The sequence below is a fragment of the Monodon monoceros genome, unplaced genomic scaffold (genome assembly GCF_005190385.1).
Source record: "Monodon monoceros isolate NGI ecotype Baffin Bay Population unplaced genomic scaffold, NGI_Narwhal_1 Super_Scaffold_16, whole genome shotgun sequence".
Lineage (NCBI taxonomy): Eukaryota > Metazoa > Chordata > Mammalia > Artiodactyla > Monodontidae > Monodon > Monodon monoceros.
In genome coordinates, this window is record NW_021703772.1 from 28,020,129 (window position 1) to 28,047,602 (window position 27,474).

A 27,474-nucleotide genomic window follows, 5' to 3' on the forward strand; every position below is an offset into this window, starting at 1 on the left:
TCTAGTAAATGCTACATCTCACCTAGGCCCTAGGTTCATGGTTAATAGCTCTTGCTTAAAAAAGGAAATAGGGTTCAATTACAAGTATTTCCTATTTGTGTACCTATTTGTGCCTATTATGTGTCAGATGCTGTTTTAGGTGCTGAGATACGGCATGGAGTAAGGGCCAAAATTCTTGCTCTCGTGATTCAGGAATAATAAGGCTTGGGCGATAAACAAAAACAAATACTTAAAACATATCTTACGCCGGACAGTAGGTGCTACAGGGCAAAATAAAGCAGGAAAGGGAAGCAAGGAGTGCCGGGGTGAGAGGGAGTCAGGGCAGGTGAAATCTGAACAAAGACCTGCAGGAAATAAGGAAAAGTAGGCAGATATCTGGGAGCAGGCAGCTCAGAGATGAAGAGCAAGTGCAGGGCTCCCAGGTAGGAGCCTACCTGACATAGCTGAGGTCCAGCCAGGAGGCCAGTGAGGCTGAAGTACAGTGAGCGAGGGGGGGTGTAGTAGGGGGTGAGAAGCCAGAGCATGTAGGGGCTCACAGGCTCGTAAATGGCCTCTGGCCTTCACTCAGGGTGAAACAGACACCCACTGGAGGCTCTAGAGCACATGAGTGGCCTGAGTTGATTTTCATATAACAGGACCACTGTGACTGCTGTGCTGAGAACAGGCTGCAGCGGGTAAGGCCAAAAGGAAACTGATTGAGGTTAGTGCAATAATCTAGTAAAAGACAACAGAGGTTCAGCCCAGAGTGGTAGTGGTGGAGGTGGTGAGACATGTTCTGGGCATATTCTGAAGGCACAGCCCGAAGGCTTTCTCAAATCATTTAAGAACAAGTGTAAACACCCATTCTTTGAACTAGTGATTTTAGCTCTATCCGGAATATCCGATTACCCTTATGGCTAAGTAATGTCTTAGCAAAAATTCTGATAAGCTCTCAGATGCAAAAACAATGGTTAAGAGTAACACCTGCAGTAGCAAGAATCATGGATCATGACTTGCTAGCTCTATTTGTCAGCTATAAGCTCTCTAAGTTAGGGTGATAATAATACATATTTCTTAAAGGATTAAATAAAATAATAACACTGAAAGCTCTTCACAGAGTATGGCCCTCTGCCTTTGCAAGAGTGGGAATGGGGAACAACACACACCAAAAATTAATTCAATCTAGTAATACTGGAAATGTTATAAAGCCTTCCAGGGAGTATGTGATTGTGACAACGTCGCTCAGACTTCTTACCTGAAAGATGCCACCATCTGGTTATAGGAGAAATACTGGTGATAATCATGGTGGATGGAGTGACCACACGGCTCAGCATTGGCTCTACGGGTGTACTGGTGCCCATAAAACCTAAGTTCAAGGTATTTTGCAAATGACATGGACCAGGACTCATTGGAAAGAGCAACAACTGGTGTTACCTGAAATTCAGCATAAATTGTTATCTAATCACATATTGAGAATCTCTTTTTTAAGAAACAATGTATTTTCTTCTCTAGTACAAATCTAGTATATTCTGACTACAGAAAACTAGAAGAAGAAAAAAATGCTTCGAGGTGGGTGGAGTTAGGGATGGCTGGGGAAAACTCTCTTGCCAGTAATCCCACTACCACCATCAATATGCTGGTATGTTTGCTTTCTTTCTATACATGAATACATATATGCTTAGCTGGGATGTTTATAAATAAAAATTGTTCCCTATAATTAGCTTCATAACCTTTTTTTATTAGCAATATATCATATTTTCCCACATAGAATATTCTTATACAAGTTGATTTTTAATGGCTGCAGAGTATCCCATAATATGGAATTATTTAACCAATCCCTATTGATGTGCATTTAAGACATTACAAGTTTTTCACTATTTTCATGAACTTCCCTGTTGTGTGTGTGTGTGTATGTATGTATATATATACACATATATATATACACTTATAAATATCCATAATTATTATTTCCTTGAAATAAATTAATGAAAATGGAAATTGGTAGGTCAAAGGGCATGGACATTTATATGGTCTTTGATACTTTCTGCCACATTGTGTAAACCAGTACACCTGTTTTGGGAGACAATCTCCAATAGTATCTGAGAATATCAATTTCCCTACTTTCTTACCAATCTCAGGAATTATAAATCTTTGAAATGTAACTTCTTTAAAAACTAAATAAATAAAAACACATTCCATTTATTTTATTTATTTATACTTCTTTGATTATTACTAATGAGTAAAATGTATTTGCACATGTCTACTGGCCATTTGTATTAAATTGCTTTGTCACACCCCTTGCCCATTTTTCTATTATCATGGCTTACAGAAATTTAATAGTAAGTATACTAATATTTGGTCATATATAACTTTTTTGGACACCTAAAAGTTTTCATTTCTGTGTAACAAAAACTGTTTACCTTTTCCTTTCTAACATAACCCCAAAGGCAGAAGTTTTTGTTTTAAAATAAAGTGCATACACCAAACATGCAAGATATAAAGATCGAATTTAAGTTATTCATTTAGTTCACTGGTCAATCTACAGAAGTTCACATATTCTACAACAAAATATTGCCAGCTGTCTAACAGCAACTAAAGGCCTAGAAGAACAAGTATAAGAAGACCAATCATTGCAAGAAATGATCTCATGGCTCTTTGTTCCTACCGAAGAAGGCACTACCTTTGACTTTGCCCTCCTCAACCTCTGATACTGAAATGGGTTGCACTATTATTTTATCTATAATTCCCATATGTGCTTCCAAACATACACTCCAAAATAAGCCAATTAAGATAACAATGAAGTTAAATTTGGCATATGCTCACTGTTAACAATTTGAATAAAAAGTATATATTAAAAACATAATACTGGCACCAAATATTCCCTGCAGAGTTAGAAAAACACACAGAAGAAATAAAACACATGGTTCTTTCCTGAAGAATGTATATGAAAACCAGCAGAGATGAATTAAACATGGCCTCTCATCTGTATGTCTTAAGATAGAAATGTTGACATAGACTTAAACTTACACAAGCATTCTGGCATACTGTAATCACTGTAAGTCTGTCTCCCCCGCTAGAGGACAGGAGCCTGACCTTGTTCTTCCTTCTTTCCTAGGGCCTAGCACAGTACCTGGCACCTAGGTGGTGCTCAATAAGCATTTACTGAATGAATAAACAAACATAATGGAGAACTGTCAAGATAAAACCTCCATCTATTTTACTGGGCATGGTACCCTATGTTTTATATGATGACTGATAAATCCTAAAATGGAATCTTTAGGAAACAAACATTAAAGGGAACATACAGCACTAGAAGGTAAAATAAATAAGAGCCCAAAGACAAATACTAAATCCAAAAAAACAGAGGCCACCCTCCCCCCTAAAAAAGAACTATACTAATACAGAAATAAAAGATACTATGTGATATATTATAGCAACAGGGTACACTTACCTGTTTGCAGATTCTGCACCAGGAATAGGTGAGAATTGTATGCTGATATCCAGGTACTGGAGAATCCAACTCCTTCAGGATTATCTGCACACAGCCTTGGCCATGGACAAAGCGTCGAATGTGATGCACCATGGGGGTATCACAGAACATGCTAGGACACTGATAGGAAGGCCTTTGACAAAAAGAAAGTCCTCACATTAACCACGAAACCGAGGAGCAGTGTATAGTGAATCCTGGCTAAACAGGACCACTGTAGAGAAAGTGCAGCATCCTCTCAAGAGTAAGGACGACTGGTGGATGATCTGCTCGGAGTACCATTCATCCTGCTCAGAGCCTGCAGCTGAACATCCTGCCTTCAACCACATCACAGTGATAGGTTCCACTTGTTAAGCACCTTCTATTTGCCAAGTATTTCTAAAACATCATCTCATTTTACCTATTAAAACTCCTGACATTTGTGGAGTTTGTTAATACCTATAAAGGGGGATGGTAAAGATTAAACTACTTGTTCTTTGTCATATTAAGTGGCAGGTGATAGCTCTAAGACTTAAACTGAGGTCCTTAGCTTCTCTTGCCTCTCATTTGAATCACTGTAAAAACAGACATCCTAAAAAAAGTCTGTGGATTGCAGGGCAATTAGATGGGCAAAGATCTGAGGAATGAACTGGAGAAGACATGCTGGGTTGAAATATGAAAGGATTACTTCTCTGCAAACCCTGGCATGTGGCATGAACAGGAAGGTCACACAACAGTGCTCCAACTCATGTTTATATTTAGGTTGAAATTCTGGGCATCAAAAAAGCATAAATGGAACATAAGGAGAAAATTGGTTCTTACCGGAAACAGTATCTCTCTAAAAATATTCCTAATGTAAGATCATTTTTTCCATAAAATTCCATTGTTACAATCCTAAAAGAAAAGATTTCTTAGAAACATATCATATGAATTATCAGCCAGCAAAAGATATTTCATGAGACTCCAAACTGATACCTGTTAGATCTGCTTATAATACAGTATTAAAACAGGTACTATTCTTTTGTTGTTACAGAACAGGTTTTACCTCATCTGATAAAACAGGTTTGTACTAGCCACACTACAGCATCGTATCCATTCCCAGTCCATTAGTATCCTATGAAACTATTTAATCAGGATGCACAAACTGTAATATTAAATGAGTAAAACTGATTTGAGTTAGGAAGAAGTAGAAGTTTCCTTTACAAAGCCTTAAGCCCGGTCAGTATAAAATGGGACTCCTGTCTCTGCTCTCTAGTCCACACCATTACTGAGCACAAAGAGCAGCAGCTCACATTCCTCCAGGAAAGCCAATTCTTAACTTTATACCCAACTTATAAATGCCCACAAATAAGAGAGTTCAGCTATACATACCCTGTCGAAACCCACATCTTATATCAAGCCTTGACCTAAACTCCCAGAGAAAATTCCCATGGGCTCGCCCAGCCCCAAGTCAGACTGCTAGAGCTCTACTGATGCTGGAAGAATTCCTGATCTCACTGGTAGAAATAAGTGTTTCTGGTGTCCAAAATTAAAATACGGAACACATTTTGTCATGGAAAGTACTCCAAAAACAAGCAGTTATGTTCTTTAGTACTTTTAAAACTAAACTATGTAATAACTAGGCTTTTGTGACTACCACTGGAAATAAATTATAACATTATAAAATGTGTTTCTATCAATCTACTTAGAATTAAGTTTTAGAATAAAACTTAAGACAAAAGACTGACTGCTTTTATGAAAGCGATGCCTAAAGAAAACCTGCCTGATTTGTACATGTTATCAAAATGCTTAAAACTAGCTTTTATGTATCAACTTTCTCACTTTTATAACTACAAATTTCTCTTCCATCCCTCACATACGTTTTCACTCTCACTAAAGGTACTTTCATTTATTTCTACCCATGAACAAATACAAATTTCATATGTAATTCACAAGTTCAAAAGTTCCATCAATTCACATATGACCAGCAGCATGCCATGCACCTAAAAACAGAGCCTAATGGCTGAATTGTTTTCAGACTTGCTGGAATTCTATCCTCAAGTACAATAGTGGGGGGGTGCAGGGGGGGTGGGCAAGGAATCCTACCACGGACTGACACAGGCACTGGGAGCGTTGCTGGACTGGGCAGAAGAGCTGCTGAAGAGCACGCACAGTCTCTGGTGGTTGGCAGGATTCAGACAGTCCACCTGGAAGAGAAGGAACATCCAGATGAACACCCGCAAGTCATAACGCACTCCAACCTCAGGCCCGGCTCCAACATCCAACACACTCCACTCGATCTGTAAAGCCTCTGTCATCACTACAGGGGTTTCAGTGAAGATTCAAAACTACAAGACACTAAATATAAGGAAGAAGAGCAGTTAGTTTTTGAGGTAAAACAATCCAAAAGGTTTAAGTGAAACGTAAAAATACCAATAGATGTCTAAACAGCTTGTTTTCTTAAATACTCTTATTTTTACAAAACTACATTAAATTATCTTGGAAGTAAATAGTTAATTAAATATGAAATAGTCTGAATTGATAGCTGGATATAACATCAACCTGTGACACCCAGAAATCTAAATCCTGAGGTATTTATTTATTTGTACTTTATACCTGTTTTTGATCATTACAAAGGTAACACCTGTCTCTGCTGAAATTCAAACAGTACAGAGGTATATGAAGAAGTTCATGAAGTACTTAAAGCCTCTCCTCCTTTGATGCTGCCCTACCTCCCAAATTGACAAATTTGACTGTATGGTTAAAAACCATGTACTTTCGCTAGCTCATACATATAAACACACAAAAACACTCACTTAAGTATACACAGGTGATTTTGGTTTTTTACAAAAATGGTTTGATGCTACGTATATTAAAACACAATTTGCTTTTTTTTTCTTTTTTTTTTGTGGTACGCGGGCCTCTCCCGTAGGGAGCACAGGCTCCGGAGGCGCAGGCCCAGCGGCCATGGCCCACGGGCCAAGCCACTCCGCGGCATGCGGGATCCTCCCAGACCGGTGCACGAACCCGTGTCCCCTGCATCGGCAGGTGGACTCCCAACCACTGCGCCACCAGGGAAGCCCCAATTTGCTTTTTAACACTAGAAAATATATCATGGGTTCTCTCTGGGTCATTAAACGAGATCCAACTCATCCTTTTAACAGCAAACAATTAGAAATAATGCTTCAGTAAACACCCTTGTACATATATTATAATAAAATGTAAGCATCCTTATACCAAATGCTTACTTATCTGCAGAAATAAGTTATAAAAGATGGGAATCCTAAATCAAAAATATATATGTACTCATGTAAATTTAAAAGACCACCCTATCACTTTTAATAAGTTTACATAAATGTATATAAACATAAATTTATTTAGTTTATTATAAGTATTTTTCCATACCTCATTAGTCATGGCTCTTATCACATTCTTTTTTGCCAATTTCATGTATTAAAAACGGTGTACCATTATTAATCATTCCCAGACTTGTGAAAGCAAACATCTTTTTGTTTTATTAAAAAACTGTATTTCCTCATCTAGAGATAAATTTGTTCATTAGTTTTATTACCACCATTATCAATAATGTATCCATGAATAAATCTTCCTTATTTTTTTAAAACACATCCATTTCCTACAATAAACTTCCAACCCTTACTGTCCTGCTCACTGCCATTAAAAGGATCAAGGACACATCACACTAAACCCGAGTCATCATGCCAGAAATTTTAAGCAGCTCCACGCTGCCGCCCTACCTCAGAGCTCCTCCTGAGTTTACTGTGAACTTAGCCTGAAACCCTCAAAATCCAGTTTCATTACATTACACTCCTATTTCATACTTTAAAGCAACACATAAGCCGAAAGACCTAGACAAAAAAAGCATAGAGGAAATATTTAATAAATCTGCATGCAATTTGTCATATTTGATTATTTTTACCCTGCCATAGCAGAGATTTTCAACACATTTTTTTTAAAGACATGTATGTTACGTAGATTTATTTATTTATTTGGCCACACCTCAAGGCATGTGAGATCTTAAGTTACCCGACCAGGGATAGAACCTGCGCCCCCTGCAGTGGGAGCGTGAAGTCTTAACCACTGGACGGCCAGGGAAGTCCCCAACACATTTTAAATTTACACAAGCACAAAAAGTGGACTTGCTCACCTTTGTTGACCACACTGCATCACTTGTAATCAACCCTTTCTCTTCGTCACCTTCACTTTTGCTTCCAGATTTGCCACTTGAAGTACCCGATGCATCCTTAGAATAAGCGAAAGGGTCTGAATTTTTTTGCTGAATTCTTCCTCCTCTGGCCCGATAATCGGCCAGCATTCTCCCCAGGCTCTGGCTATCACCCAGGTGCTCGGCAATTCTGGTGCTCACTAGCTCGTGTGAGGGCAGGACTTGAATAGACTTGGCCTGAACACTTCCATTCATGCCCTGAAGGCCAGAGAGATCCCTGAGCATCTGTTTCTTCCGCCTGCTCTCCATTTCTTTGAACTCTTTATTGAGGAGAGGAGACCAGTAAACCTGCTCCGCAAAATAATCTCGGGTAGAGCACCTCATCCCCTTTTCAGTTAAAAGGAAGGGCTCCCGGAATGTGATTACTGGGGAGATACAGAGGATCACATCTTTCAATTCCTGTTTAAAGGTCAAAGAATAAGTCTTTCGTTTATCTTCAGAGGAGGTAACTTCCTCAGTAATATACAGGCCAGTGTCATCCTGTAGAGGGTCTCTAAAGGCTCTCATCTGGCTTTTGCGATCCTGTAGCTCCTCTGTTTGCTGCAAAGCCTCTGGCTGCTCACTGCCTATGGCATCCTGTTGGTCATCTATATGGAGCGGCAGCAATGATTCTGGTACCGATGGAAAGAGAGCACAGGGGGCACCTGCTGGGCAAGCTGCTGTGGCATGCTCTTGATGCTTTGAAGAGGCAACATCCTGTGGCACACTTTTAGTTTCCTGATCACCCTTCTCAAACAGAATCCTTGATTCCAGCAAACTGCTATCATCAGAGGGCAGAAAGTCCGGAGGGAAGTCAGGCTCCCGGGGGAGGGGACTTCCGCTGAATGGCTCTTGTGCAGCCCCTTCATCCTCCTGTCCCTCAATCAGAGAATGGAAGGAGGGGTTTGGTGTTAATGTAGGAGGCATAGCAAATTCATCCATGAGGAAGGAGATTTCTAGTTGAGAATGATAAGCTACACAGATCATAAATATTAGGATCTCCTTAACTCGAGCCAGCTCGTAATCAGAGCCTCCTCTAAGCTTGATTGTACAGCCCAAGTGCTGTGGACAGCCTTCAAAAAACATCAGTGTTTTGGTTTGTTCTACAAATAAACACAAGGTTAAGAAGGCTTAGGTGGCAATCCAGAAGTCCAGACAGAATTCACCATCTTAACATCAACCAGAGAAAAACCCTTAAGTAAAACAACAGTTGCCTGTCCTCATTTAACCACTGCTAATAGCTATTTCCTACTAAGTCACCCTTGTAGTACTGATGAATTTACTCATGTCCTCAGGTCCCCAATTACAGGTAAATCTATACTAGAGATCACTCACCATTAGGCAACTGAAACATCTGCATGTAAAATTTGTGACAGGTGCCCAGGTGAGGTTTTGTAAGCAGCTGGTCCATCGACATCACCAAATCACCTTGGGTCATCCGACTGATTCGTTCTAAAACTTGCTAGAACACAGAACAACATTATATTACGAAATTTGACACAGAAGAATAAAATTCTTAGAAAATTTAATATGAAAAAATAATAGGAACATATGAAAATGCCCTCGCAATGAATTTCCTTGATTTTAATAATTAAATGACTTTTACTGACTCTAGATTAGTCTACACTTAGAAATCAATATGAGCCTACTAAAATAAACCATACTCATATTAATGACATTATCAGAAGACATTTAAGCATCATGCACTGGCAAAAGGTACTGATTCAGGAGCGGAGGGTGGGAAGCTTCCAGGAGGGTGGGAAACCTCCAGAACTGACCTCTGTTCTGAAGAGGGTAACTTTTCAAGGGAGAGAACATTTTCTGCTACAAAATGAAGTCTCCACAAATACTACTTATTAACTAATGTCTATTACACCTTTGGTCTTGTAGAACCTATGATGAGCATTATATAACTCGTATGAGTGCTATATGAATCGTACTTTCTTCCAGCCTGAGTTCCTCCAGTCTTATAAATAATGAAATCACTGCCATACCTGTCCTACTTTCAATATATATGGCACAGCAAAAAAATAAATAATTAAAGATCCCTGCATATCTACCACACATGCATATAAATTTACAAGCCGTGATTATTTTTAAATGATATAAAAATAGAAAAATAAGAACACTCACTGATTTTACATTAATGACCAAAGTAATGCCATGTTCCAGTAACATATCCTGGGCAATTCGAGATACCGTTTTCTCAACTAAAACCAATGTGGGCCGAACATCAACTATTCGCTGAACGTAGTTCTTCAAGAATTCCCTTTCCTAAGTAAGATAAATCAAAAATATTATGTGTGGTACAATTCAAGATCTAGACATGTAAGAATATCAGGATAGTTTGACTATTAATATCAAACTCAGCCTAAGTTTTCTTTGCCCACAAACCACTACTAATAAATATTTCCTACTAAGTAAACACTGTAGTACTGATATGTTAACTCATTTCTCAGGTCCCCAATCTCAGGTGAAACTATGCTAAAGATCACTCGCCATTGCTATAAGCAAATTAACTCAAACACAACCAAGAATATTTTTCATCATTCTAATCTGCCGATTATGCTGAAGAGTTTCAGGAGAAATTTCATTCTCCAACTCACTACCTTTACTTTGAAGGATTTTGAATTCTTAATAACCTATGACATAAAAGCCAAGAATCCAATTAGCTAGCTCTCAAAGGTTATAAATAAATTAATTAATTAAAAACCCTAACCCTAAATGAAAGCAATTTCTAAACGTTTTTAATATAGTTATGAATTCCCCCTTTTACATTCTGAAACTAACCAGAATAGCTCTTCTTTTGGGTATCTGAATAAATAACTCTCTAACAGATGCTATTTCAGCTACTTCCTAATTTCAATCTCCGAACAGATAATATTCCACCTAGAACAGCTATAGTTAAAAATTAAAACATTTTTAATACAATTTCATGACAAAGGCTTACTCTCAAAGCAAATGAATATTGTAAATAACAACCAGAGTTAAAACAATATAATTCATTAATTGTTTCATAAAATTTCTGGGCTCAGAGAGGTGACAATGGAATGCGGGAGCACGTCTGTCACTTCTGCTCCCTATGCCCAGTGCTTTCTGAGTAAGACTGTATTCATGGTCAGTGCCACCAGCAATGGACGAGCCTATCCCCTGCAATGAACCTGCCCTGTTAGATGGAGTATATTTCTTCTCACCCTTCTCTGTTTTACTGATAGAAATTGTACATTTTCAAATTCTCCCATTATTAACAAAATGGAATTTTTTTCCTTGAAACGTGTTAATTTCCTTCTCTGCTTACTAAATTGTTATTTAATGACATTTTAAATGATTTTATTTGTGCAGCTCTAATAAAGAATAACTAAAATAGGGCTTCCCTGGTGACTTAGTGGTTGAGAGTCCGCCTGCCGATGCAGGGGACACGGATTCGTGCCCCGGTCCGGGAAGATCCCACATGCCACGGAGCGGCTGGGCCCGTGAGCCATGGCTGCTGAGCCTGCGTGTCCGGAGCCTGTGCTCCGCAACAGGAGAGGCCACAACAGTGAGAGGCCCACATACCGCAAAAAAAAAAAAAAAAAAAAAGAATAACTAAAATAAGTTGATTTTTTTTTTTTTAAGTTTCTGGCCTCTGATATAGGGATAGCAAATACATTTCCTCTCAGTTCCAGCTCCAGTCAACTATTATGATTATACATGAAGCACCATGCTAAAAAGGGGTCCTGGGAGAGGCTCAGCAAGGAAAGAGTATCAGAAGGTAGGCCAGGAACACGATGGAGCAGTGGCAGACCAACAGATCTTGAGGGCTGACCTTGTGAAGACAGTATGGCACCACAGGCTAATTATCTCTTTGCCCACTGTTTCTCATCCACCTTTTTTATTTACCTTTCAGCTTGTTCTTTGATTGGTTATTCCACAATGAGTGGACCAAAAAAAAAGGATTAAAAAAAAGTCATATCAATTGATACTTTCTATCAATTCAAACTAAAAACTTTAATAGGTCACTTAAAGATATAATAAACTATGTTTTATAGCACTGATGAACCAGATGCTTTAAATTATATGAATTAAATTTAATGTTTACTAATATACATTGCCCAGAGCATACTTCTCTAACATAAAGTTTTTAGTCTGTTAACCTGGTCGTAAGGATGGAGTTAAAATAAAGCAGATAAATTTAAGTATAACTTTTTTGTAACTAAGTATCTATGGATTCTGATTATTAGTTCATCAACTCCAAGACATAAAATTGTACACATTTTAACATCTCTGCAATTAGGATGCATCTTGCAATCCATGTGGTTGTGATCTAAACCTAGAACAGTCTTTCACTGACATCTTCAGTGAGATCAAGAAAAGTCCCAGCATCACAGTACCTTAGATTCCACGAACGATAATTGTTTCCCCTTTTTCCTTATTCCAGTTGTCATTGAAAAGTCATAGTAAATAAGAGCTAGAAGGAATGGTATAAATCTAGCTGAAACCCCTCACTTTTACTGATACATAGCTGAATTCCAAAAAGGAAACAGTCCCAGTTAACAGAGTTCCTTAAGCAATAGAGCAGAGTTTCATGACCCGTGGTGCCTTTCACCACAATTAAGTTTTTTCTGTTGCTGTCTATGAATTCAGAACAAAAGTGATTGCTCTTACCACTCTTGAGAAAATGTACCTATCACCTAAGAATTTTCAAGCAATGCTTTTCCTAAATGTTTCTGGAACTGAATGTAAGTGTTTCTGCTATAATAGGAATACACATTCCTGAAAACTTTGCATTTTGAACAACTACAAATTAATTAATAGCATTTATGGGAGAAAAGAGGTTGGGGCAGACAACTTTTAAAACCTATGTAACTTCATATTCAGAGCACTAACAAGAATAAAAATTGGTACCTTGACAGAGAACTTGGACAGCCCAGACAGGCAGCTCAGTGTAGCTGGAGGTGGCCTCAAGGGAAATTTAAAACGTACAAAAGCAAGTGCAACAGTACAATTGGAAATGGAACTCTGAACAGTGAACGCCTAAGAGCCATCCAGGACCAGGGGCTGCATCTCTCTAGGGAGAGAACTCTTGGAAGAGGAGCTCACTTCTAATTTCTTAAAATAGAACTAAAAGGGTTCCTGCCTTTATAGGAGCTGAGCTGAGGCTGATTTTCTTTCCAGCTGAGGGTTATAATCCTACCACAGTTATTCTGGGCCTCCACACTTAGGCAAAACCAGACAGAAACTGACACAACTTCCATAGGATGTTATTGCCTTTTACCAACTGTGTGTAAGCTACTCAGTGTTCTAGAAACACGTGTTTTAGTAGAACAGACCTATTAAAAAATCAGGTATTATCATTGGGAACCTGATTAAGTTAGAGAAATCCTTAAAGTAAATCCATGACCCAGGTGGGAAGGAAAAACAGGATTTGGATTGTCACATTTTCTTCATATATTCTCAAAAAGTCATGTGTTGCCTTTAACACTTTGAAACTAAAAATAGTGACAGAGGTTTTGGTAAGCTTCTAAAGTGTGATACATAAAAGCACCTTTTATAATAAATTTTTTTAAATGAAACAGCAGCAATTAAGTTTGTCAAATTTAACCAGCTGGAATGCGTTATAAGAGCTGGCAAGCATCATAGCACACCAACATCCCTCCAGATTACTGTTTCAGTAAGTTCTTACCTGAAGCACAATAGGATCAATGCAAGTAAATTTAGTTTCTTCTCTGTAGAGATACTCAATGGAACACTTCAACAGAAGAATTTTGGGGTTTTTAATAGAAGAATTCATCTAAAAAATAAATGAACAGTTTGTTAAAACTCTGAAGTTTGCACCTTATAGTCCTCCTTTAAGCACAACTTTAAATTCACACTGTTCATAATTCCTCTTAAATAGATGATCTCATTATATTCATATTAAAATACTCTCATTTAGTTCTTTTGTGGTATTCTCTTACTTTTTTTCAAAGCAAATTATTAGTTTAGGGCTATGCAAAATTCTTCAAAAATTGGCTTCTTTTCTACTAATGCTATTTTACCTAATCTTCTATACTCTTAACTTTTTTTTTTTTTAATTTCTAATGTTGCAAGAAAAGCTATCCAGCCCTGGGTAGGGCAGAGAGGGGCTTAAAGACAGTCTACTCCACAAACTCCCACAAATCAGCAACTCTGAAGGCAGAATTTAACTCTTCTGAAATTCAAGAAGGGTAGATGAGGGAGAAAAGATTTAAAACACCTGCTGAATATATTTTTAATGGAGTAAATTTCCAAGCAGTCATAAATTTGCAAGCCAAATTGGGTAATAAGAAGTTAAAACAGAAAACCTTAAAGCATATCCTGAAGCAGTGACTCAAACAATATATCCTAACCACGCAACTAAAGCCACAAGCAGAATAGCCAGGGTCCTGCAATCGAAGTTTCTGACTGACCAAGCTTATCAGGGCCAAACCGGTAAATGGTCCTGAAAACAGTGACTCATCAGCTGGGAAACTACATTCAGGGCTCTTTTAGCAACTACAAATTAAAGACTACCTCTAAATATGGTCAGTGGAGCAAGATAGTCATTCATGCATATGTGTCTACCACACCCACATAGCAGTTTTTAATTCTGGAGATGAGCACAACATACCTACCTCTGAATTCAACAAAGACCCTTTAATTTGATTTAAAGTACTACTTTGGGGACTTCCCTGGTGGTCCAGTGGTAAAGAATCCACCTTGCAATACAGGTGACTTGATCCCTGGTTAGGGAACTAAGATCCCATGTGCCGCAGGGCAACTAAGCCTGCGCACCACAACTACTGAGTTTGCCGCCTCAACTAGAGCCCGAGTGCCGCAAACTACAGAGCCCACGTGCTCTGGAGCCCACGCACCACAACTAGAGAAGAGAAAACCCGCATGACACAACAAAGATCCCGTGTGCTGCAACTAAGACCTGACACAGCCAAAAATAAAAAAAAAAAACTTTAAAAAAAATAAATAAATAAAATAAAAAATAAATAAATCTTTAAAAAACTAAAGTACTACTTTGATGGGTAAAATGTTTTAATAAGACTCTATGTAGAAATATGAACTCTGGATCATTGCTATAATATCAAATCCAAACATACTTTTATTTCTCTTTGGTCACTAACAACTTTCAGGAGGCTTAATGACTTACAAAAAAAAAATTATTAGACTCTGCTTAGAAAAGAGTGAAAACAGGACTGCAGTTTCTCCATCTAGTTGTTCAGGCTTGAGATCTGCCTGAGGTCTCACTGTAACCAAATCAGGTGGGGCCAGGGTGTCTCTATGTTTAATAAGTTCCCTTAGTGATTCTGAAGCACAGCAAGGTTTGAGAACACTGTACAGATCAATGGCTTCTCAAAATGTGAGAACCCATAAACGATACTGGAAACACCCAGAGTGCCTCCATTAAAAGCAGTCCCAGATGAATGTGAATTGGTGCAGCCACTATGGAAAGCAGTATGGAGGTTCCTTAAAAAAATAAAAACAGAGTTACCACATGATCCGCAATCCCAGTCCTGAGGATACATCCAGAGAAAACTCTAATTTGAAAAGATACATGCACCCCAATGTTCATAGCAGCACTATTTACAATAGCCAAGACACGGAAGCCGTCTAAACATCTATCGACAGATGAATGGATAAAGAAAATGTGGTACATATATACACAATGGAGTACTACTCAGCCATAAAAAGGAATGAAATAATGCCATTTGCAACAACGAGGATGGATCTAGAGATTACCACACTAAGTGAAGACAGACAGAGAAAGACAAATATTACATAATATCACTTATATGTGGAATCTAAAATATGACACAAATGAACTTATATAGAAAACAGAAACAGACTCACAGACATAGAAAACAAACTTATGGTTACCAAAGGGGAAAGGAGTGCAGGGAGGGATAAATTGGGAGTTTGGGAATGGTAGATGCAAGCCACTGTGTATAAAATAAATAAACAACAAGGTCCTACTGTACAGCACAGGGAACTATATTCAATATCCTGTAATAAACTATAATGGAAAAGAATATGAAAATATATATATGTGTATAAAAAACTAAATCACTTTGTTGTACACTGGAAACTAACATAACATTGTAAATTAACTATACTTCCTTAAAAAAAATTTTTTTTAAGTAGTCCCACCCTTCCCGTACTCACCCCCCAACTCCCACCCCCCTAAACCTACTGAATGAGAATTTCCAGGGTTTGGACTTAGGGATCTACATTTTTAACAAGGTCCACAGGTGATCCTGATGCACACTACACTTTGCTAATCAGTAGCCTTCAGAATAAAGTGAGATACAAAGCCCCTGCCTGCTTCCTCCAGCCCCATCTCCTGCCATTTCCCATCTTGCACCTTAGGATCTCAGAGTTTCCTTAGTCCACCAGGTTATTTCACCCTACTCTCTGTGCTAGTGCTAGAAAGAGCCTCAGGGTTGACGGTAGAGATAAAAGGGAAGAAGGATAACAGAATTCCAGTGATAATTCTGAGCTCAGCCCTATGAGGAAGAACAAAGTTGTCAAATGGTAGGCCTCTGGAAGGACTCCAGTCTGTTAGAAAATCCTGTCTCCCTGAGATGCAGTGGGGTGAAGGCAGAAATGATACCAGTGTCCTGTCAGCCTGCTGGTTGGGAAGCCTTCTTCTTCTGTCTGATGAGTTCCCACTGTACAAGTCCCAATCATCATCGGCTCTGGGAGACTCTCCCTCAACCCCCAACTCTCCCTACGGGAGACACTGCTAGTCACCCCTCAATGTCCAATCTCCTTTTCTTCCATGATTAAGGTACCCCCAGCTTGTTAGCTTGGCACACAGTCATAGTTTGCTGAACTTCACTGTTGAACTGAATCACATTACCTTTTTATGTGCAATATTCTTGGTACAAACAAACCCATTGACAACCACAGAATCAAACTTCTTTCCACCTGGGATCTAATGAAACAATTAAGAAAACAATAAAATTCAATGATACATCCTTAGAATCCAGTCAAATGAATTCTATTATTTATTTCCAAATAAGTACAAAAAGTTCCAGGATGCATTTCTTCCTTTCAACCAATAATGAAAGGCCTCTTAGCATGATCATCAACACTCTTAACATACTACCTGGTACTTGATGCCAGATGTCAATTAAGACCACTATTAAGTTACATATCATAGGCAAAAAATACAGGCAAAACTCCACTACTCTCTAAATAAAGCAATTACCCACTGCTTTTACTCAGAACAGTGACAGTAATCTGTAGGAAGAGGACTTCTCATAGATGACCCATCAAGAAGAGGAAGCAAGAAAGTTTGGGTTCCCAACTCATTGCAAGCCCAACTTACCCCCCACCCCCATTCGCCTCTCACTTCCTAACAGTGGCTTCTATGACCCTTAAGTGCACTGCTAACAAATAGAGCAGGCAGAAAAACTTCCCCCTCCTCACCTAGCACCCCTCCTGGTAATGACCCTTTCAGATTACCATTAAGAGACAAATTATTATCAGGCCCATCTCATCAATTCCTAGCATTAGGAAAGCATTAGCAGAGCTCACTTTTTTGATGTGGACAAACTGACGGACATCCATGTCATCATCCCGGTTCTTGACATCAGGTCGGACTGTCTGAACAACCTGGCAGACTAGTGATACAATGATGTCCCTCCAAGATGGTGACAATGACTCACTGTGGAGCAACTGCTGGAGTAGTGCCATCATGTGGTTGTGATTAGCTGAGCTACAAAAATGTTACAGGAAAGAAGTCTGCATAGTTAATACTGCCAGAGACAACAGTTTTGAAGATACAACACAGTCTACAAAGAAATAAGCACACTAATTATGGCTCACAGATGAGATTTTCTCGGTCAATTTTATTCTTTCTGCATATCTGCACCTTAATGATTTTTCACATAAAGAAAATCTGTGAATATCCTCAACTAAGATGACCCATTTAATATGATTAAACTTTAACACATAAATGACAATGGGGACAGACAAGGACAATTTAGGACACTTTTTTATAAGAAATTTCATCAGAACAGGCTTTATTTCCTAAGTAATGTTAGTATTTTTGACTTTCTAAGGAAGAACTATGCACATGCCTATCAAGTCACTGAAGATTATAAAAATGGAGAATGAAAATTAAAAAGCTCACTGCCTTACAGCAACCTCTCCATGGCTTGTTTCTCTCCATTCTCCTCCCTCAGCAGCTCCAGGTTGTTATGATGCCAACCCAAAGGTGTGAAAGGCAGCTCTTTGGATTTTTCCTCAACTCGACGGTTAAATAAGGATTCTAAGTGTAAAATAAGAAATTATACTTCATTGTCACGTTTTATACCATCCACTCGTAGATTTAGAAATTGCCAACTTAACGTTTTTACATTTTTTAAGTTAGCCAATTCAATTGTTGGTGTAAAAAAAGCAAGGACATGTTTAAATTCGTAAATAAAAAAATGAACTCTGAGTTAGATCATCAATATTCTCAACAGACAAAATCAGAGACAGAAGTGTGAAAAGTAAATTTACATAAGCAACCAGGACTCTCAAGAAAATAATTATAAATACAGCTTCTGAAAAGCAAATGAGATTTTTTTTACACTCTTTTTACTTATTTGGGGACATTAACAAAACGAGGTGCTTTATTTTTCCTATAAAATCACAAACTGAAAACTGCATTCAATAGAAGTCGGAATGCAAGCAGAACACGTGATAGTGTGGGTGCTGAACTTTAAAGAGAAAAGCTCAGCCCTTATATGTCTGAACTAGTACATGACAGTATAGAAAGTCTACTCAGACAATCTTTTTAGTGTTTCTTTTTCAATACAGGAACAAAAGGCTTTCTTTTTAATTGGCAAAACTTTTACAAGTCAGACCTAAAAATTAACTGTAAAGAAATTAAAACACGGTAAATAGCAATTTATGTAAAATTTTGTTAATGGATCAAGACCAAAAAAATAACAGATAATACTACATGCTTTGCAAAAAAAGATGCTCACTAAATGTTGAAAAATGTAATTGAATAAATGGAAAGAAAAGAGGTGAGAAATGCTTACAAAAATTGTCAAATCTTTCCCCTCTTAAAGCAAACTAAACAAACAAAAAAACTTTCAACTAAACATTCCAGCAGCTTACACAGTAAAGCAAGTGTCCATGACAAGTGAAGTACAAAAATGGCACATTTCAATTATTTAAACCCCTGGTCTATAAACATCTAGTTGAACCAGATGCTTGGAGGTGAATTTAGAAACACTGCTAAGTTATGACACCAGCTGCAAGTGGCTGCCTTTGTACCAGTTTGCCCTACCTTCTCTCTTTTATGTGAAACCCTCCCATTATCTGAGGCCTAAGCTGTAGAGTGTTATGGACCAATTAAGTAAGTGTGTCTTCACTCCACAGCAAGCTAAGTAGGGTCACAGTTAGAAAAGGCTTGTACTTCCTCTTGTCTCCAGGGAAATGATCAGCATTATCTCTTTATCTCTTCTGTCCACTTGTCTTCCCAACTCCCCAGGGCAAGCAGCATCCTCAATTGGATGAGATCTGCCTATAGGCTTTTTGATAAGCTTGACAATCACTGATGATACGTATATCAATACTTAATACTATACTCATGATATAGGAAAGCATAAGCTATTCATGCCTTTAAATGAATAAAATTCAAAATCTATTTAAAAGCTTTTAAACAATTACTTTTCAGATCAGAGACCTTCTTTCAAACCAAGTCCAAGTTTACATTTTTGGTTCTCAACACTCTCAAAGTTACTACACATATTAAAACCTGTGTTCCCATGATACTACAATAATCAAATACATTGTCAGTACCTAGTCTGCACCTATCAATGTGCTAAGCCCCAAGTATATCCCCATGAACAAAAGAGACACCATCCCATGTATAGCTTTTGATAAAATTACCTTTGATGAAGGCGTCACTTATTGAGAGCTGTTGTCCTCCATTGTCAGAAATCAAATACTCTGCATAGCAGGGAGAGAGGAGAGAGAGGAGGAAGGAAAGGAGAAGCTTATGACTATAACATGCCAGCATAATTATACAGAAAACACACCCACACACAAAGTATTACCCATACTAAACCCATCAGTACACAGCCAAGTCACGAAAACTTTGGGCTAAAATGATGCTTTATAACTTGTTCTGCACACTTCATACTAAACTTGACAGACTTAAATTAATAACTCAACAGAACCTTGAAACAGTAATGACAGATAATCTTTAACAGATCATTTTTCCCTTATCAAAACTGAACTTGTTTATGAAAACTGAGATTGTCAGTAATTTTCATGACAAGCCTAAAAAGTTACTTTTTCTCATGTACAACTGTATTATTTAACAATGAGTTCAGATAGAGAAGCCACCTCATAACACAATATAAGGTGGGGTTTTTTAAATTTCAGAATATAAGCTATAAAATAAATTAATACAAAAGTGACAATGGCAGGGAATAAAGATGTAACTCGTAAGGATTTATATTAGTTTTTAGAGTTTTAATTTTCAAAAATTCTAACCAAATACTTCCAAATAGTTGCTGCAAGATAACTTCTGAACACACTGTGAATGTGTTCTTTTAGAACTTTTAGAATAGTAAATATTTTTCTTACAAGTGAAACTTACTCTTTACTTCCCCATGACCTTTTCTCTAGGTCTGTGACCAAGCATAGCTCAAATGAGGTTCTTTCTACCGTGCAAATTTAACCACAATGCATTTTAAGCCCTTTAAGGTAAAGGTGCTCCACAAAATTCTTTGCAGGTAGAGTTTATTTATAAACAAATAGGCTTCAAAAGTCAATGTGTCTATAAGCCAATATGCTCATTCTTCAAACAAGAAAGTGGAGGAAAAAATTTAGTAAGTTCAAGTGTGCCATGTCAGATACAATAAAATCAAGTATTATATGGACCAGTGAAAACAGATGTTATACTTTATTCCTATACCTCCCGCACAGAAATTAATAATGTCTACCCCTATTCGTTCAACTAATGTAGAGGCTTTACAAGCTTTACTCTTCATACTAAAGGATATATATACATATATATATAAAATTCCAGAAGCGATGGATTTTCCCCATTTTATTATGAAAAAATTTCAAACATACAGAAAATCCTGTATACCCTCCACCTAGACTGAACAATTGTTAATGATTTGCCATATCTGATTTCTCTCTATATGTTTGCTTTTTTCCAGACCATTTGAAATTATATATATCATGACATTTTACCACTAATACTTCAGCATGCATCTCTTAAAAATAAGGGCATTCTCCTCTATAGCCGTAATATTTACACACTTAAGAAAACTGACAATTTCTTAATATCATTGAGTTAGTCCATATTCAAATTTATCTAACTGTTCCCAAAATGCTTTAATAAATGTTTTTTTCCCCCTCAAACCTGGATCCATTAAGGTTCATACATTACATTCTCTTTATTCTCTTTTAGTCCAAAGTAGACTTCCTACTTTTTTTTTCATGATATTGAATTTTGAAAGAACCCAGGCCAAATGTCCTGGTGAACATCCCACATTCTGGATTTGATGGATTGTTTCCTCATGGTGCTATTTAAATTGCTCTTATACCCCGTTTCCCTATAAATCGGAAATTAGGTCTAGAGGTTTGCGGAAGCCACGATTTTCACCTTCTTCTCTAGGTTCTACTTGCTAACTTTCCAAGAATGGTTCAGAATCCTGCGTCCAACACAGAATAAAATATATTTTAATTGCATAACTCTCCAAGACCAATAATGAAAAATTAATCAAACCAGAAGATCACATTGTCTCAGTTTTACAAGTTTCTGAAAATGAGGGGTTTGCTTATGTAACATAAAAAACATGACCAGTTTTCTGTTTGTTTGTTTTTGCGGTACACGGGCCTCTCACTGCTGCGGCCCCTCCCACCGCGGAGCACAGGCTCCGGACGCACAGGCCCAGCGGCCATGGCTCACGGGCCCAGCCACTCCGCGGCATGTGGGATCCTCCTGGACCGGGGCACGAACCCGTGTCCCCTGCATCGGCAGGCGGACTCCCAACCACTGCACCACCAGGGAAGCCCGACCAGTTTTTTTTTAAGTATAGCTATTTCAGTCAATTTTATAAATTCAAATTTCCTCAGCCTTAAAAGCTAGCAGATGATCCCAAAGAAAAGATTTAATAAGTATTACCTTTAACTTTAATGGAAAGATAAAAAGCACCCATTCTCATTTTTATTTAAGAGAAATGAAAACCAGAAGCAGAGGAAGTCTTTCACTTCCCTAACTAGGTCACTCTGACGACCTTATTTTCTGGTAATCAGAGTTCCTTGTAATTACAGTGAAGAAAAAAATAATTTATTGTATCTCAACTTCACAAGAAAAATAGAAAAAAGAAAAATTCCTGTTAGTATGCTAAAAACTAACAAGAGAGAACTGTGAAAGCCAGAAATGTTTATTAAGGGATTTATACGGTCCTCAAATACAGGCTCTCAAGGTTGCAAATGACCTAAGAGGTCAATCTAATAATTACCTTCTTTCTGGGGTAGGTGGGTGTGTGAGTGTGAGTGTGTGTGTGTGTGTGTGTGTGTACACATATACAACGTAATATTACTCAGCCACAAGAAAGAATAAAATCTTGCCATTTCTGAAAACATGGGTGGAACTAGAGGGTATTATGTTAGGTGAAATGAGTCAGAGAAAGACAAATTCTGTATGATTTCACTTATTTGTGCAATCTCAAAAACAAAACAAATGAAGAAACAGAACAGAAAAGAAAGAGAGTTACAGATACAGAGAACAAACAGGGGTTGCCAGAGGGGAGGGGGGTGGAAGGAGAAAAGAAATAGGTAAGGAAGATTAGGGATACAAACTTTCAGTTGCAAAATAACTAAGTCATGGGTGTAAAATATACAAGGTGGGCCATATAGTCAATAACTATGTAATATCTTTGTACGGTGACATACTGTAACTAGGCTTAACTGGTGATCATTTCAAAATGTATAGAAATATGGAATCACTATGATGTGTAACAGTTGGAGGTCAATTATACTTCAAAAACAAACTCAGAAAAAGAGATCAGATTGGCAGTTACTAGAGGAAGGGGGTGGGGAAGGGGAAATTAGACGAAGGCAGTCAAAAGGTAGAAACTTCCAGTACTAGGGACGGATGTACAACACAATAAATACAATTAACACTGCTGTATGTCATATATGAAAGTTGTCAAGAGAGTAAATTCTAAGAGTTCTCATCACAAAGAAAAGAATTTTTTCTATTTCTTTAATTTTCTATCTGTGTGAGACGATGGATGTTCACTAAACTTATGCTGCACACGTTAAACTTACACAGTGCTTTATGTCAATTATATCTCAGTAAAAGTAGAAGGGAAAAAAAACAACAACGAGGCACCCTCTAACTCTTCATTATTTTGGACTTCACGTCCTCTTAACAGAGAGTGTTCTTTCCTGGTTAAGATTATCTTGACAGAGGTTAAAAAAAAAAAAAAAGGCCAATTAATATTGTATCAACTTCTCCAAATAACTGGCCTAATTTTTCTTTCTTTGCATCACAATTTTAAAAATCTTTCCCAAGATATCCTTGGCATTTCCTCCAATCTTCAGTGCAGTCTGGACTTCTGCTATCCTGCCACTTTTCTAAAAGCACTGGGCCCTCTTTCAGACTGATCCTCATATGAAGGTTTCCTCTCACAATTTTTCTAGAAAAAAATTTTTAAAGGTTGAGATCAGAAAGTTGCCAGAGGAGTCATGATGGTTTTTTTCAACTGCAGGTGCTGCCCCTTTAATTTTCCTTATAAATGCAGTTTGAGGTTGTACTGTAAAAACGTCATATCGGAGCCTTCTATTCCCATTCTTCCCCCAGCATTATGAAGTTAGGTTTCCTAAAGCAAGTGCCTAACTGTGCTCAGCAGTCCACCTTTTGCTATTATCAGTTGCGTGATGACAGGTCACTTTCTTCATGATTTTCAAAAGTTCCTTAACTTTACAAGAGATGAAATCACCAGCAAGTCAAAAATGTATTTCACACTCTTCTTTCAGCACAATGAAATTGCCAACAGAAGTGTCCAGAGAACAGATACCCTCCACAGATCATCCCACCTCTGAACCACATGTCATTTATGTTACAAAAATCCAATATCCTCCATGTGACCACAGTCTACAGTTAATTCTCCCACAAGTGCCACGTCTGCTTCACTGTCCTTTCATACTCACCCAAATGTCTGCCATCATTTTTCCAATTTCTGCTTTGAGGATTCCTATAAAGATGTGTATCTTACTTGCGCTCAATGCTAGTCAGGTCTCCTCTTTTCTCACACCCTCTCTAAGTTTCTATTCTTAAATAAGATATACCTATTACTATAACCCTTAAATGCCATTTTACCACATCGTGATGATAGTGGCTAATATCGACAATTATGAGAAATCTGTTGTAGAAATGTGAATTTGTTTCCAATTATTTTAGCATAGATGTTTACATTCAAAAGCTTCTATCTTCTGATAATATTCTGAGGCTCAAAGTAGGCAGCAGCAAAGAATTAGGCAGGAATTTCACATCTAAGTAAGGAGACAATTCAAATTTAGAGCGCTAAATATTAAAAATTCAAAGTACAGGTGAAATCATGGAATAAATTGCTTCATCTGTAGAATAATGATTTTTCAGTTACTGTAACATAATGAAATGCCACAGTTACTTATTACTTATGTTTTTTTCCTTTTCTTGGCCACACAGCATGTGGGACCTTAGTTCCCTGACCAGGGATCGAACCCGTGCCACCTGCGGTGAAGTGCGGGGTCCTAACCACTGGACCGCCAAGGAATTCCCAATTATGTATTTTTTATTTATTTACCTTTACTAATGCCACTTTAGAGCTAAAATTTAAATTTCCTTTTAATTATATCCAACAAAGTAAACATCATCATCGATTTTTAAAGAAAGCATTTCATTTCTATGTACTGCTATGTTAGATTTTAGTAATGGTTTACCTTATTTTTCCTTTTATACCGAATTTCTTTGAATTATTATTTTTCAGTAGACTAAAGCCTCAAATAAGACATCTAAAAGAATGAATGTGTTTTGTATTAAAGAAGAAGCCTTCTTATAAATAGAGCATATGCACAATAAGCATTTTAGATTAGAGTAGAAAGATGTTTTGGAATGTGTGAATGCTTTTCACCAATCTAGTTCAAGCATCTGGAAAGGTTTAGTGGAATACTATGCTACTGGGTAATAGCATAAGCAAATAAGCTTTAAAATATTAAATGAAGAAAGAGAAATGAATAGAGCAGAACATCCATGTTATAAATGCAAAGAAATGCCACCTTGGAAGTTGCACATTATGCTAAGGGAAAAGCAGTCAGATGTAGTTTCCTTTTAAAGACTACAAGCTTTAAACTGGGTGTGGTGGTACTGAGGTAGAAAACAAGAAATAAAAGGAACCAGAACCAACCAAAAAAAAAAACAAACATGTGGGGAAGAGGTGTGGGGAAAATGAGAAGGGGTGGACCAAAACCCATACCAAATCCCCTCAGCCATAGGGGTCAGAGGAAGCCAGAAGGACAAGCTGGCTTGAGATCTCTCCAGCCTGTGTTTGGATTGCAGATGGTGACTACCTCCTACCTTTTTGGTCAGCAGGGTGAGGGGGCACATGTGGGTACTTGGAGGGCTTCTTGATATGGAAGTTCACGTTGTCCAGCTCCACGTTCAGGCTGATAGAAGCGGCTGAGTCACTGTCCACTGTGGACTGGAAACTGCTTACTGATGTGCGCTTGCTAGGACTGGCAGAATCTTTTAGTGTTGGGGAGGGGAAAGAAATATAGGGAGAGGAGGGGAGTAAAAATGGGTTTCATCAGGGTATTGGAGGAAAGGAGAAAAATGTTTTTTTTAATATACAAGCCCAATGTGCAATACCAAAATGGATACAGTATTTTCATGTACTTCTGTGTAGACTTAATAAAATTTGAGCAAGTTAAATATAAAATGAATTTTTAAAATGAAGAAATATGTTGGAGGTTCTGCAGAGAGAAGGTCTGATATCATAGTGAAGAGGTGAGAAAGTTGTCTACTGCAATATTAGCTCGGAGTTATTTTTAAGCTGCTGCAAACTAAAGACTATGGCGAAATCTGAAAACACCAGTAGCCTAACAAGTTGGTTTCTTAAGAAAATACTGTATCTAGGACAAGGATTGCTGTCAGATGTTGTTACATTTAGTTGGAGCCATAAATCTTAAAAGTAGGCCTGTTTCAACTACATAAACAAAACACTCATTTTATCATACGTACACAGTAATGATTCATAAAAACTAAAATGTCAGAAAGTGAAACTCACTGGTCAAATTATCGTCACCTTCTTCAGCTATCTGCTCTGTGTCGCTGTCATCAAACTTTATGTCTTTAAACCAGGATGGCTCAGAGTGTCCTTCCACAGAGTTCACTGAGTCACTGTCCGGAGAAGGGGTCTCGGAAAATTCTGTACTCTGAAAGGGTCAAGACAGGATCCAAGCAATTGACCCTCAATGGCAACAATGTTGAGGCTGTCACACTACAAATAAATTCTAGCCCAATATTTGTACAAGGCTAACCACTAAGTAAATTTATGTAAAAATAAGCAAATTAATAGAAGCTAAGTTGTAAACCAGCATCATGCTGGCAACTCCACTCTTACAATTATAATATTTATGAATCAGTAAGCTTAAAGGCAGCATATTACGAACAAAACATAATATACAGATTTTATAGTGTTTCATTTCATCTTTTATTCCTGAGAGTAAAGACAGCTTAGAATTTATCCTAACCCTGTGCCAACATCCTGGAAAACAACTGTTAGATTTTAACACATAACACCACACTACTGTTTTGGGTCATTTGTCTTTTCTAATCAATCATTGATTTTTCAATTTTAGTTCACAAAGGTGTTACTGAATATTATTTATATCAAATTAACATAAACCAAAAGTGAAAGTATATCTTTTTAAAAAGTTCTACCTTCAAGTAATTTCCAATTTCCTAAGTAAAAAAAAAAACCAGAAAAGAGAATATTCACCGTTTTACCATTACTATACAGTTGAATACTGCTATAGAGTCAAAATCTATTGCAATGGTACCATTAAGTTTTTTCAATTGTTTTACTATATATCCTCCCTCTTAGTCCTAAAAATACAGACATAGTAAAACTGAAAAGCACTGAAGATAAATGACAAGCAAGTACAATATCACAAAGCCAAGCTTAAGAGAAGCCACACCAACTGAACAGTGTTTGATTCCAATGGGTTTTTTAATCACCACTACCTATCAAGTAAAAATGTTTAACTTTCCTCAAATGGCAGGGAAAACATGTTAGAAAAGTGTATCTTGGGTACACTTCAACTAGTTTTTATTCCCACTGATGAAGAAGACTTGGCAACAAAGCTCACTATACTCTCATTGGCGGTACCACTGAACACTACCTGCAGCGGTCTGTACAGCGCATACTCATCCCTGAAGAGCTGGTCATGATGACTGACACAATCCAGCCAACGTCCATCCACCATTGCCTGTCCAATTGCTATAGCTTGTGCCCTGAATCAAGACCAAGAGAAAAGAAAACTTTTAAAAGTCAGTCAGAATAATTTTACAAGTACAAGATGAGACACAAACTGAATTTTTTTTCCATTCTAATCAGAGTTGGAATTTCAAATGGTCCTTGGATAGGTGAGGGATAAAACAAGAGAGACTTGAAGCTAAATTAAAAGATCTTCCCATGTACCATAGTAAAGGAGAACTAGTCCCAAGAAAACCTAATTTCAATTACACAAACATTTACAAGTACTCAGTGCATGCATACCCCTGTACTTACTAGGAGTAAAAAGTGTTGAGAATAGCATGGCTCCTGTC

General features: G+C 37.6%; 1 protein-coding gene across 8 annotated transcripts in view; it reads right to left on the reverse strand.

Moving 5' to 3' along the window:
• PIKFYVE (phosphoinositide kinase, FYVE-type zinc finger containing) overlaps window positions 1-27,474 on the reverse strand; it is a 77,567-nt gene that overhangs the window by 22,802 nt on the left and 27,291 nt on the right. For 5 of the 8 annotated variants that reach the window (XM_029225104.1, XM_029225106.1, XM_029225108.1 and 2 more), the window contains 15 exons: window positions 27,048-27,159; window positions 25,931-26,078; window positions 25,222-25,389; window positions 19,527-19,586; window positions 17,781-17,910; window positions 17,175-17,355; window positions 16,495-16,569; window positions 13,309-13,416; window positions 9,780-9,920; window positions 8,982-9,108; window positions 7,590-8,749; window positions 5,531-5,631; window positions 4,268-4,339; window positions 3,431-3,602; window positions 1,235-1,413 (listed from right to left, as the gene is read on the reverse strand). In XM_029225104.1, coding sequence (XP_029080937.1) covers window positions 1,235-1,413; window positions 3,431-3,602; window positions 4,268-4,339; window positions 5,531-5,631; window positions 7,590-8,749; window positions 8,982-9,108; window positions 9,780-9,920; window positions 13,309-13,416; window positions 16,495-16,569; window positions 17,175-17,355; window positions 17,781-17,910; window positions 19,527-19,586; window positions 25,222-25,389; window positions 25,931-26,078; window positions 27,048-27,159 — 2,934 coding nt within the window. Of the gene's footprint in view, window positions 1-1,234; window positions 1,414-3,430; window positions 3,603-4,267; window positions 4,340-5,530; window positions 5,632-7,589; window positions 8,750-8,981; window positions 9,109-9,779; window positions 9,921-13,308; window positions 13,417-16,494; window positions 16,570-17,174; window positions 17,356-17,780; window positions 17,911-19,526; window positions 19,587-24,047; window positions 25,390-25,930; window positions 26,079-27,047; window positions 27,160-27,474 lie in introns of those variants that run through there. The other 3 variants (XM_029225109.1, XM_029225107.1, XM_029225110.1) reach the window with 3 other exon arrangements.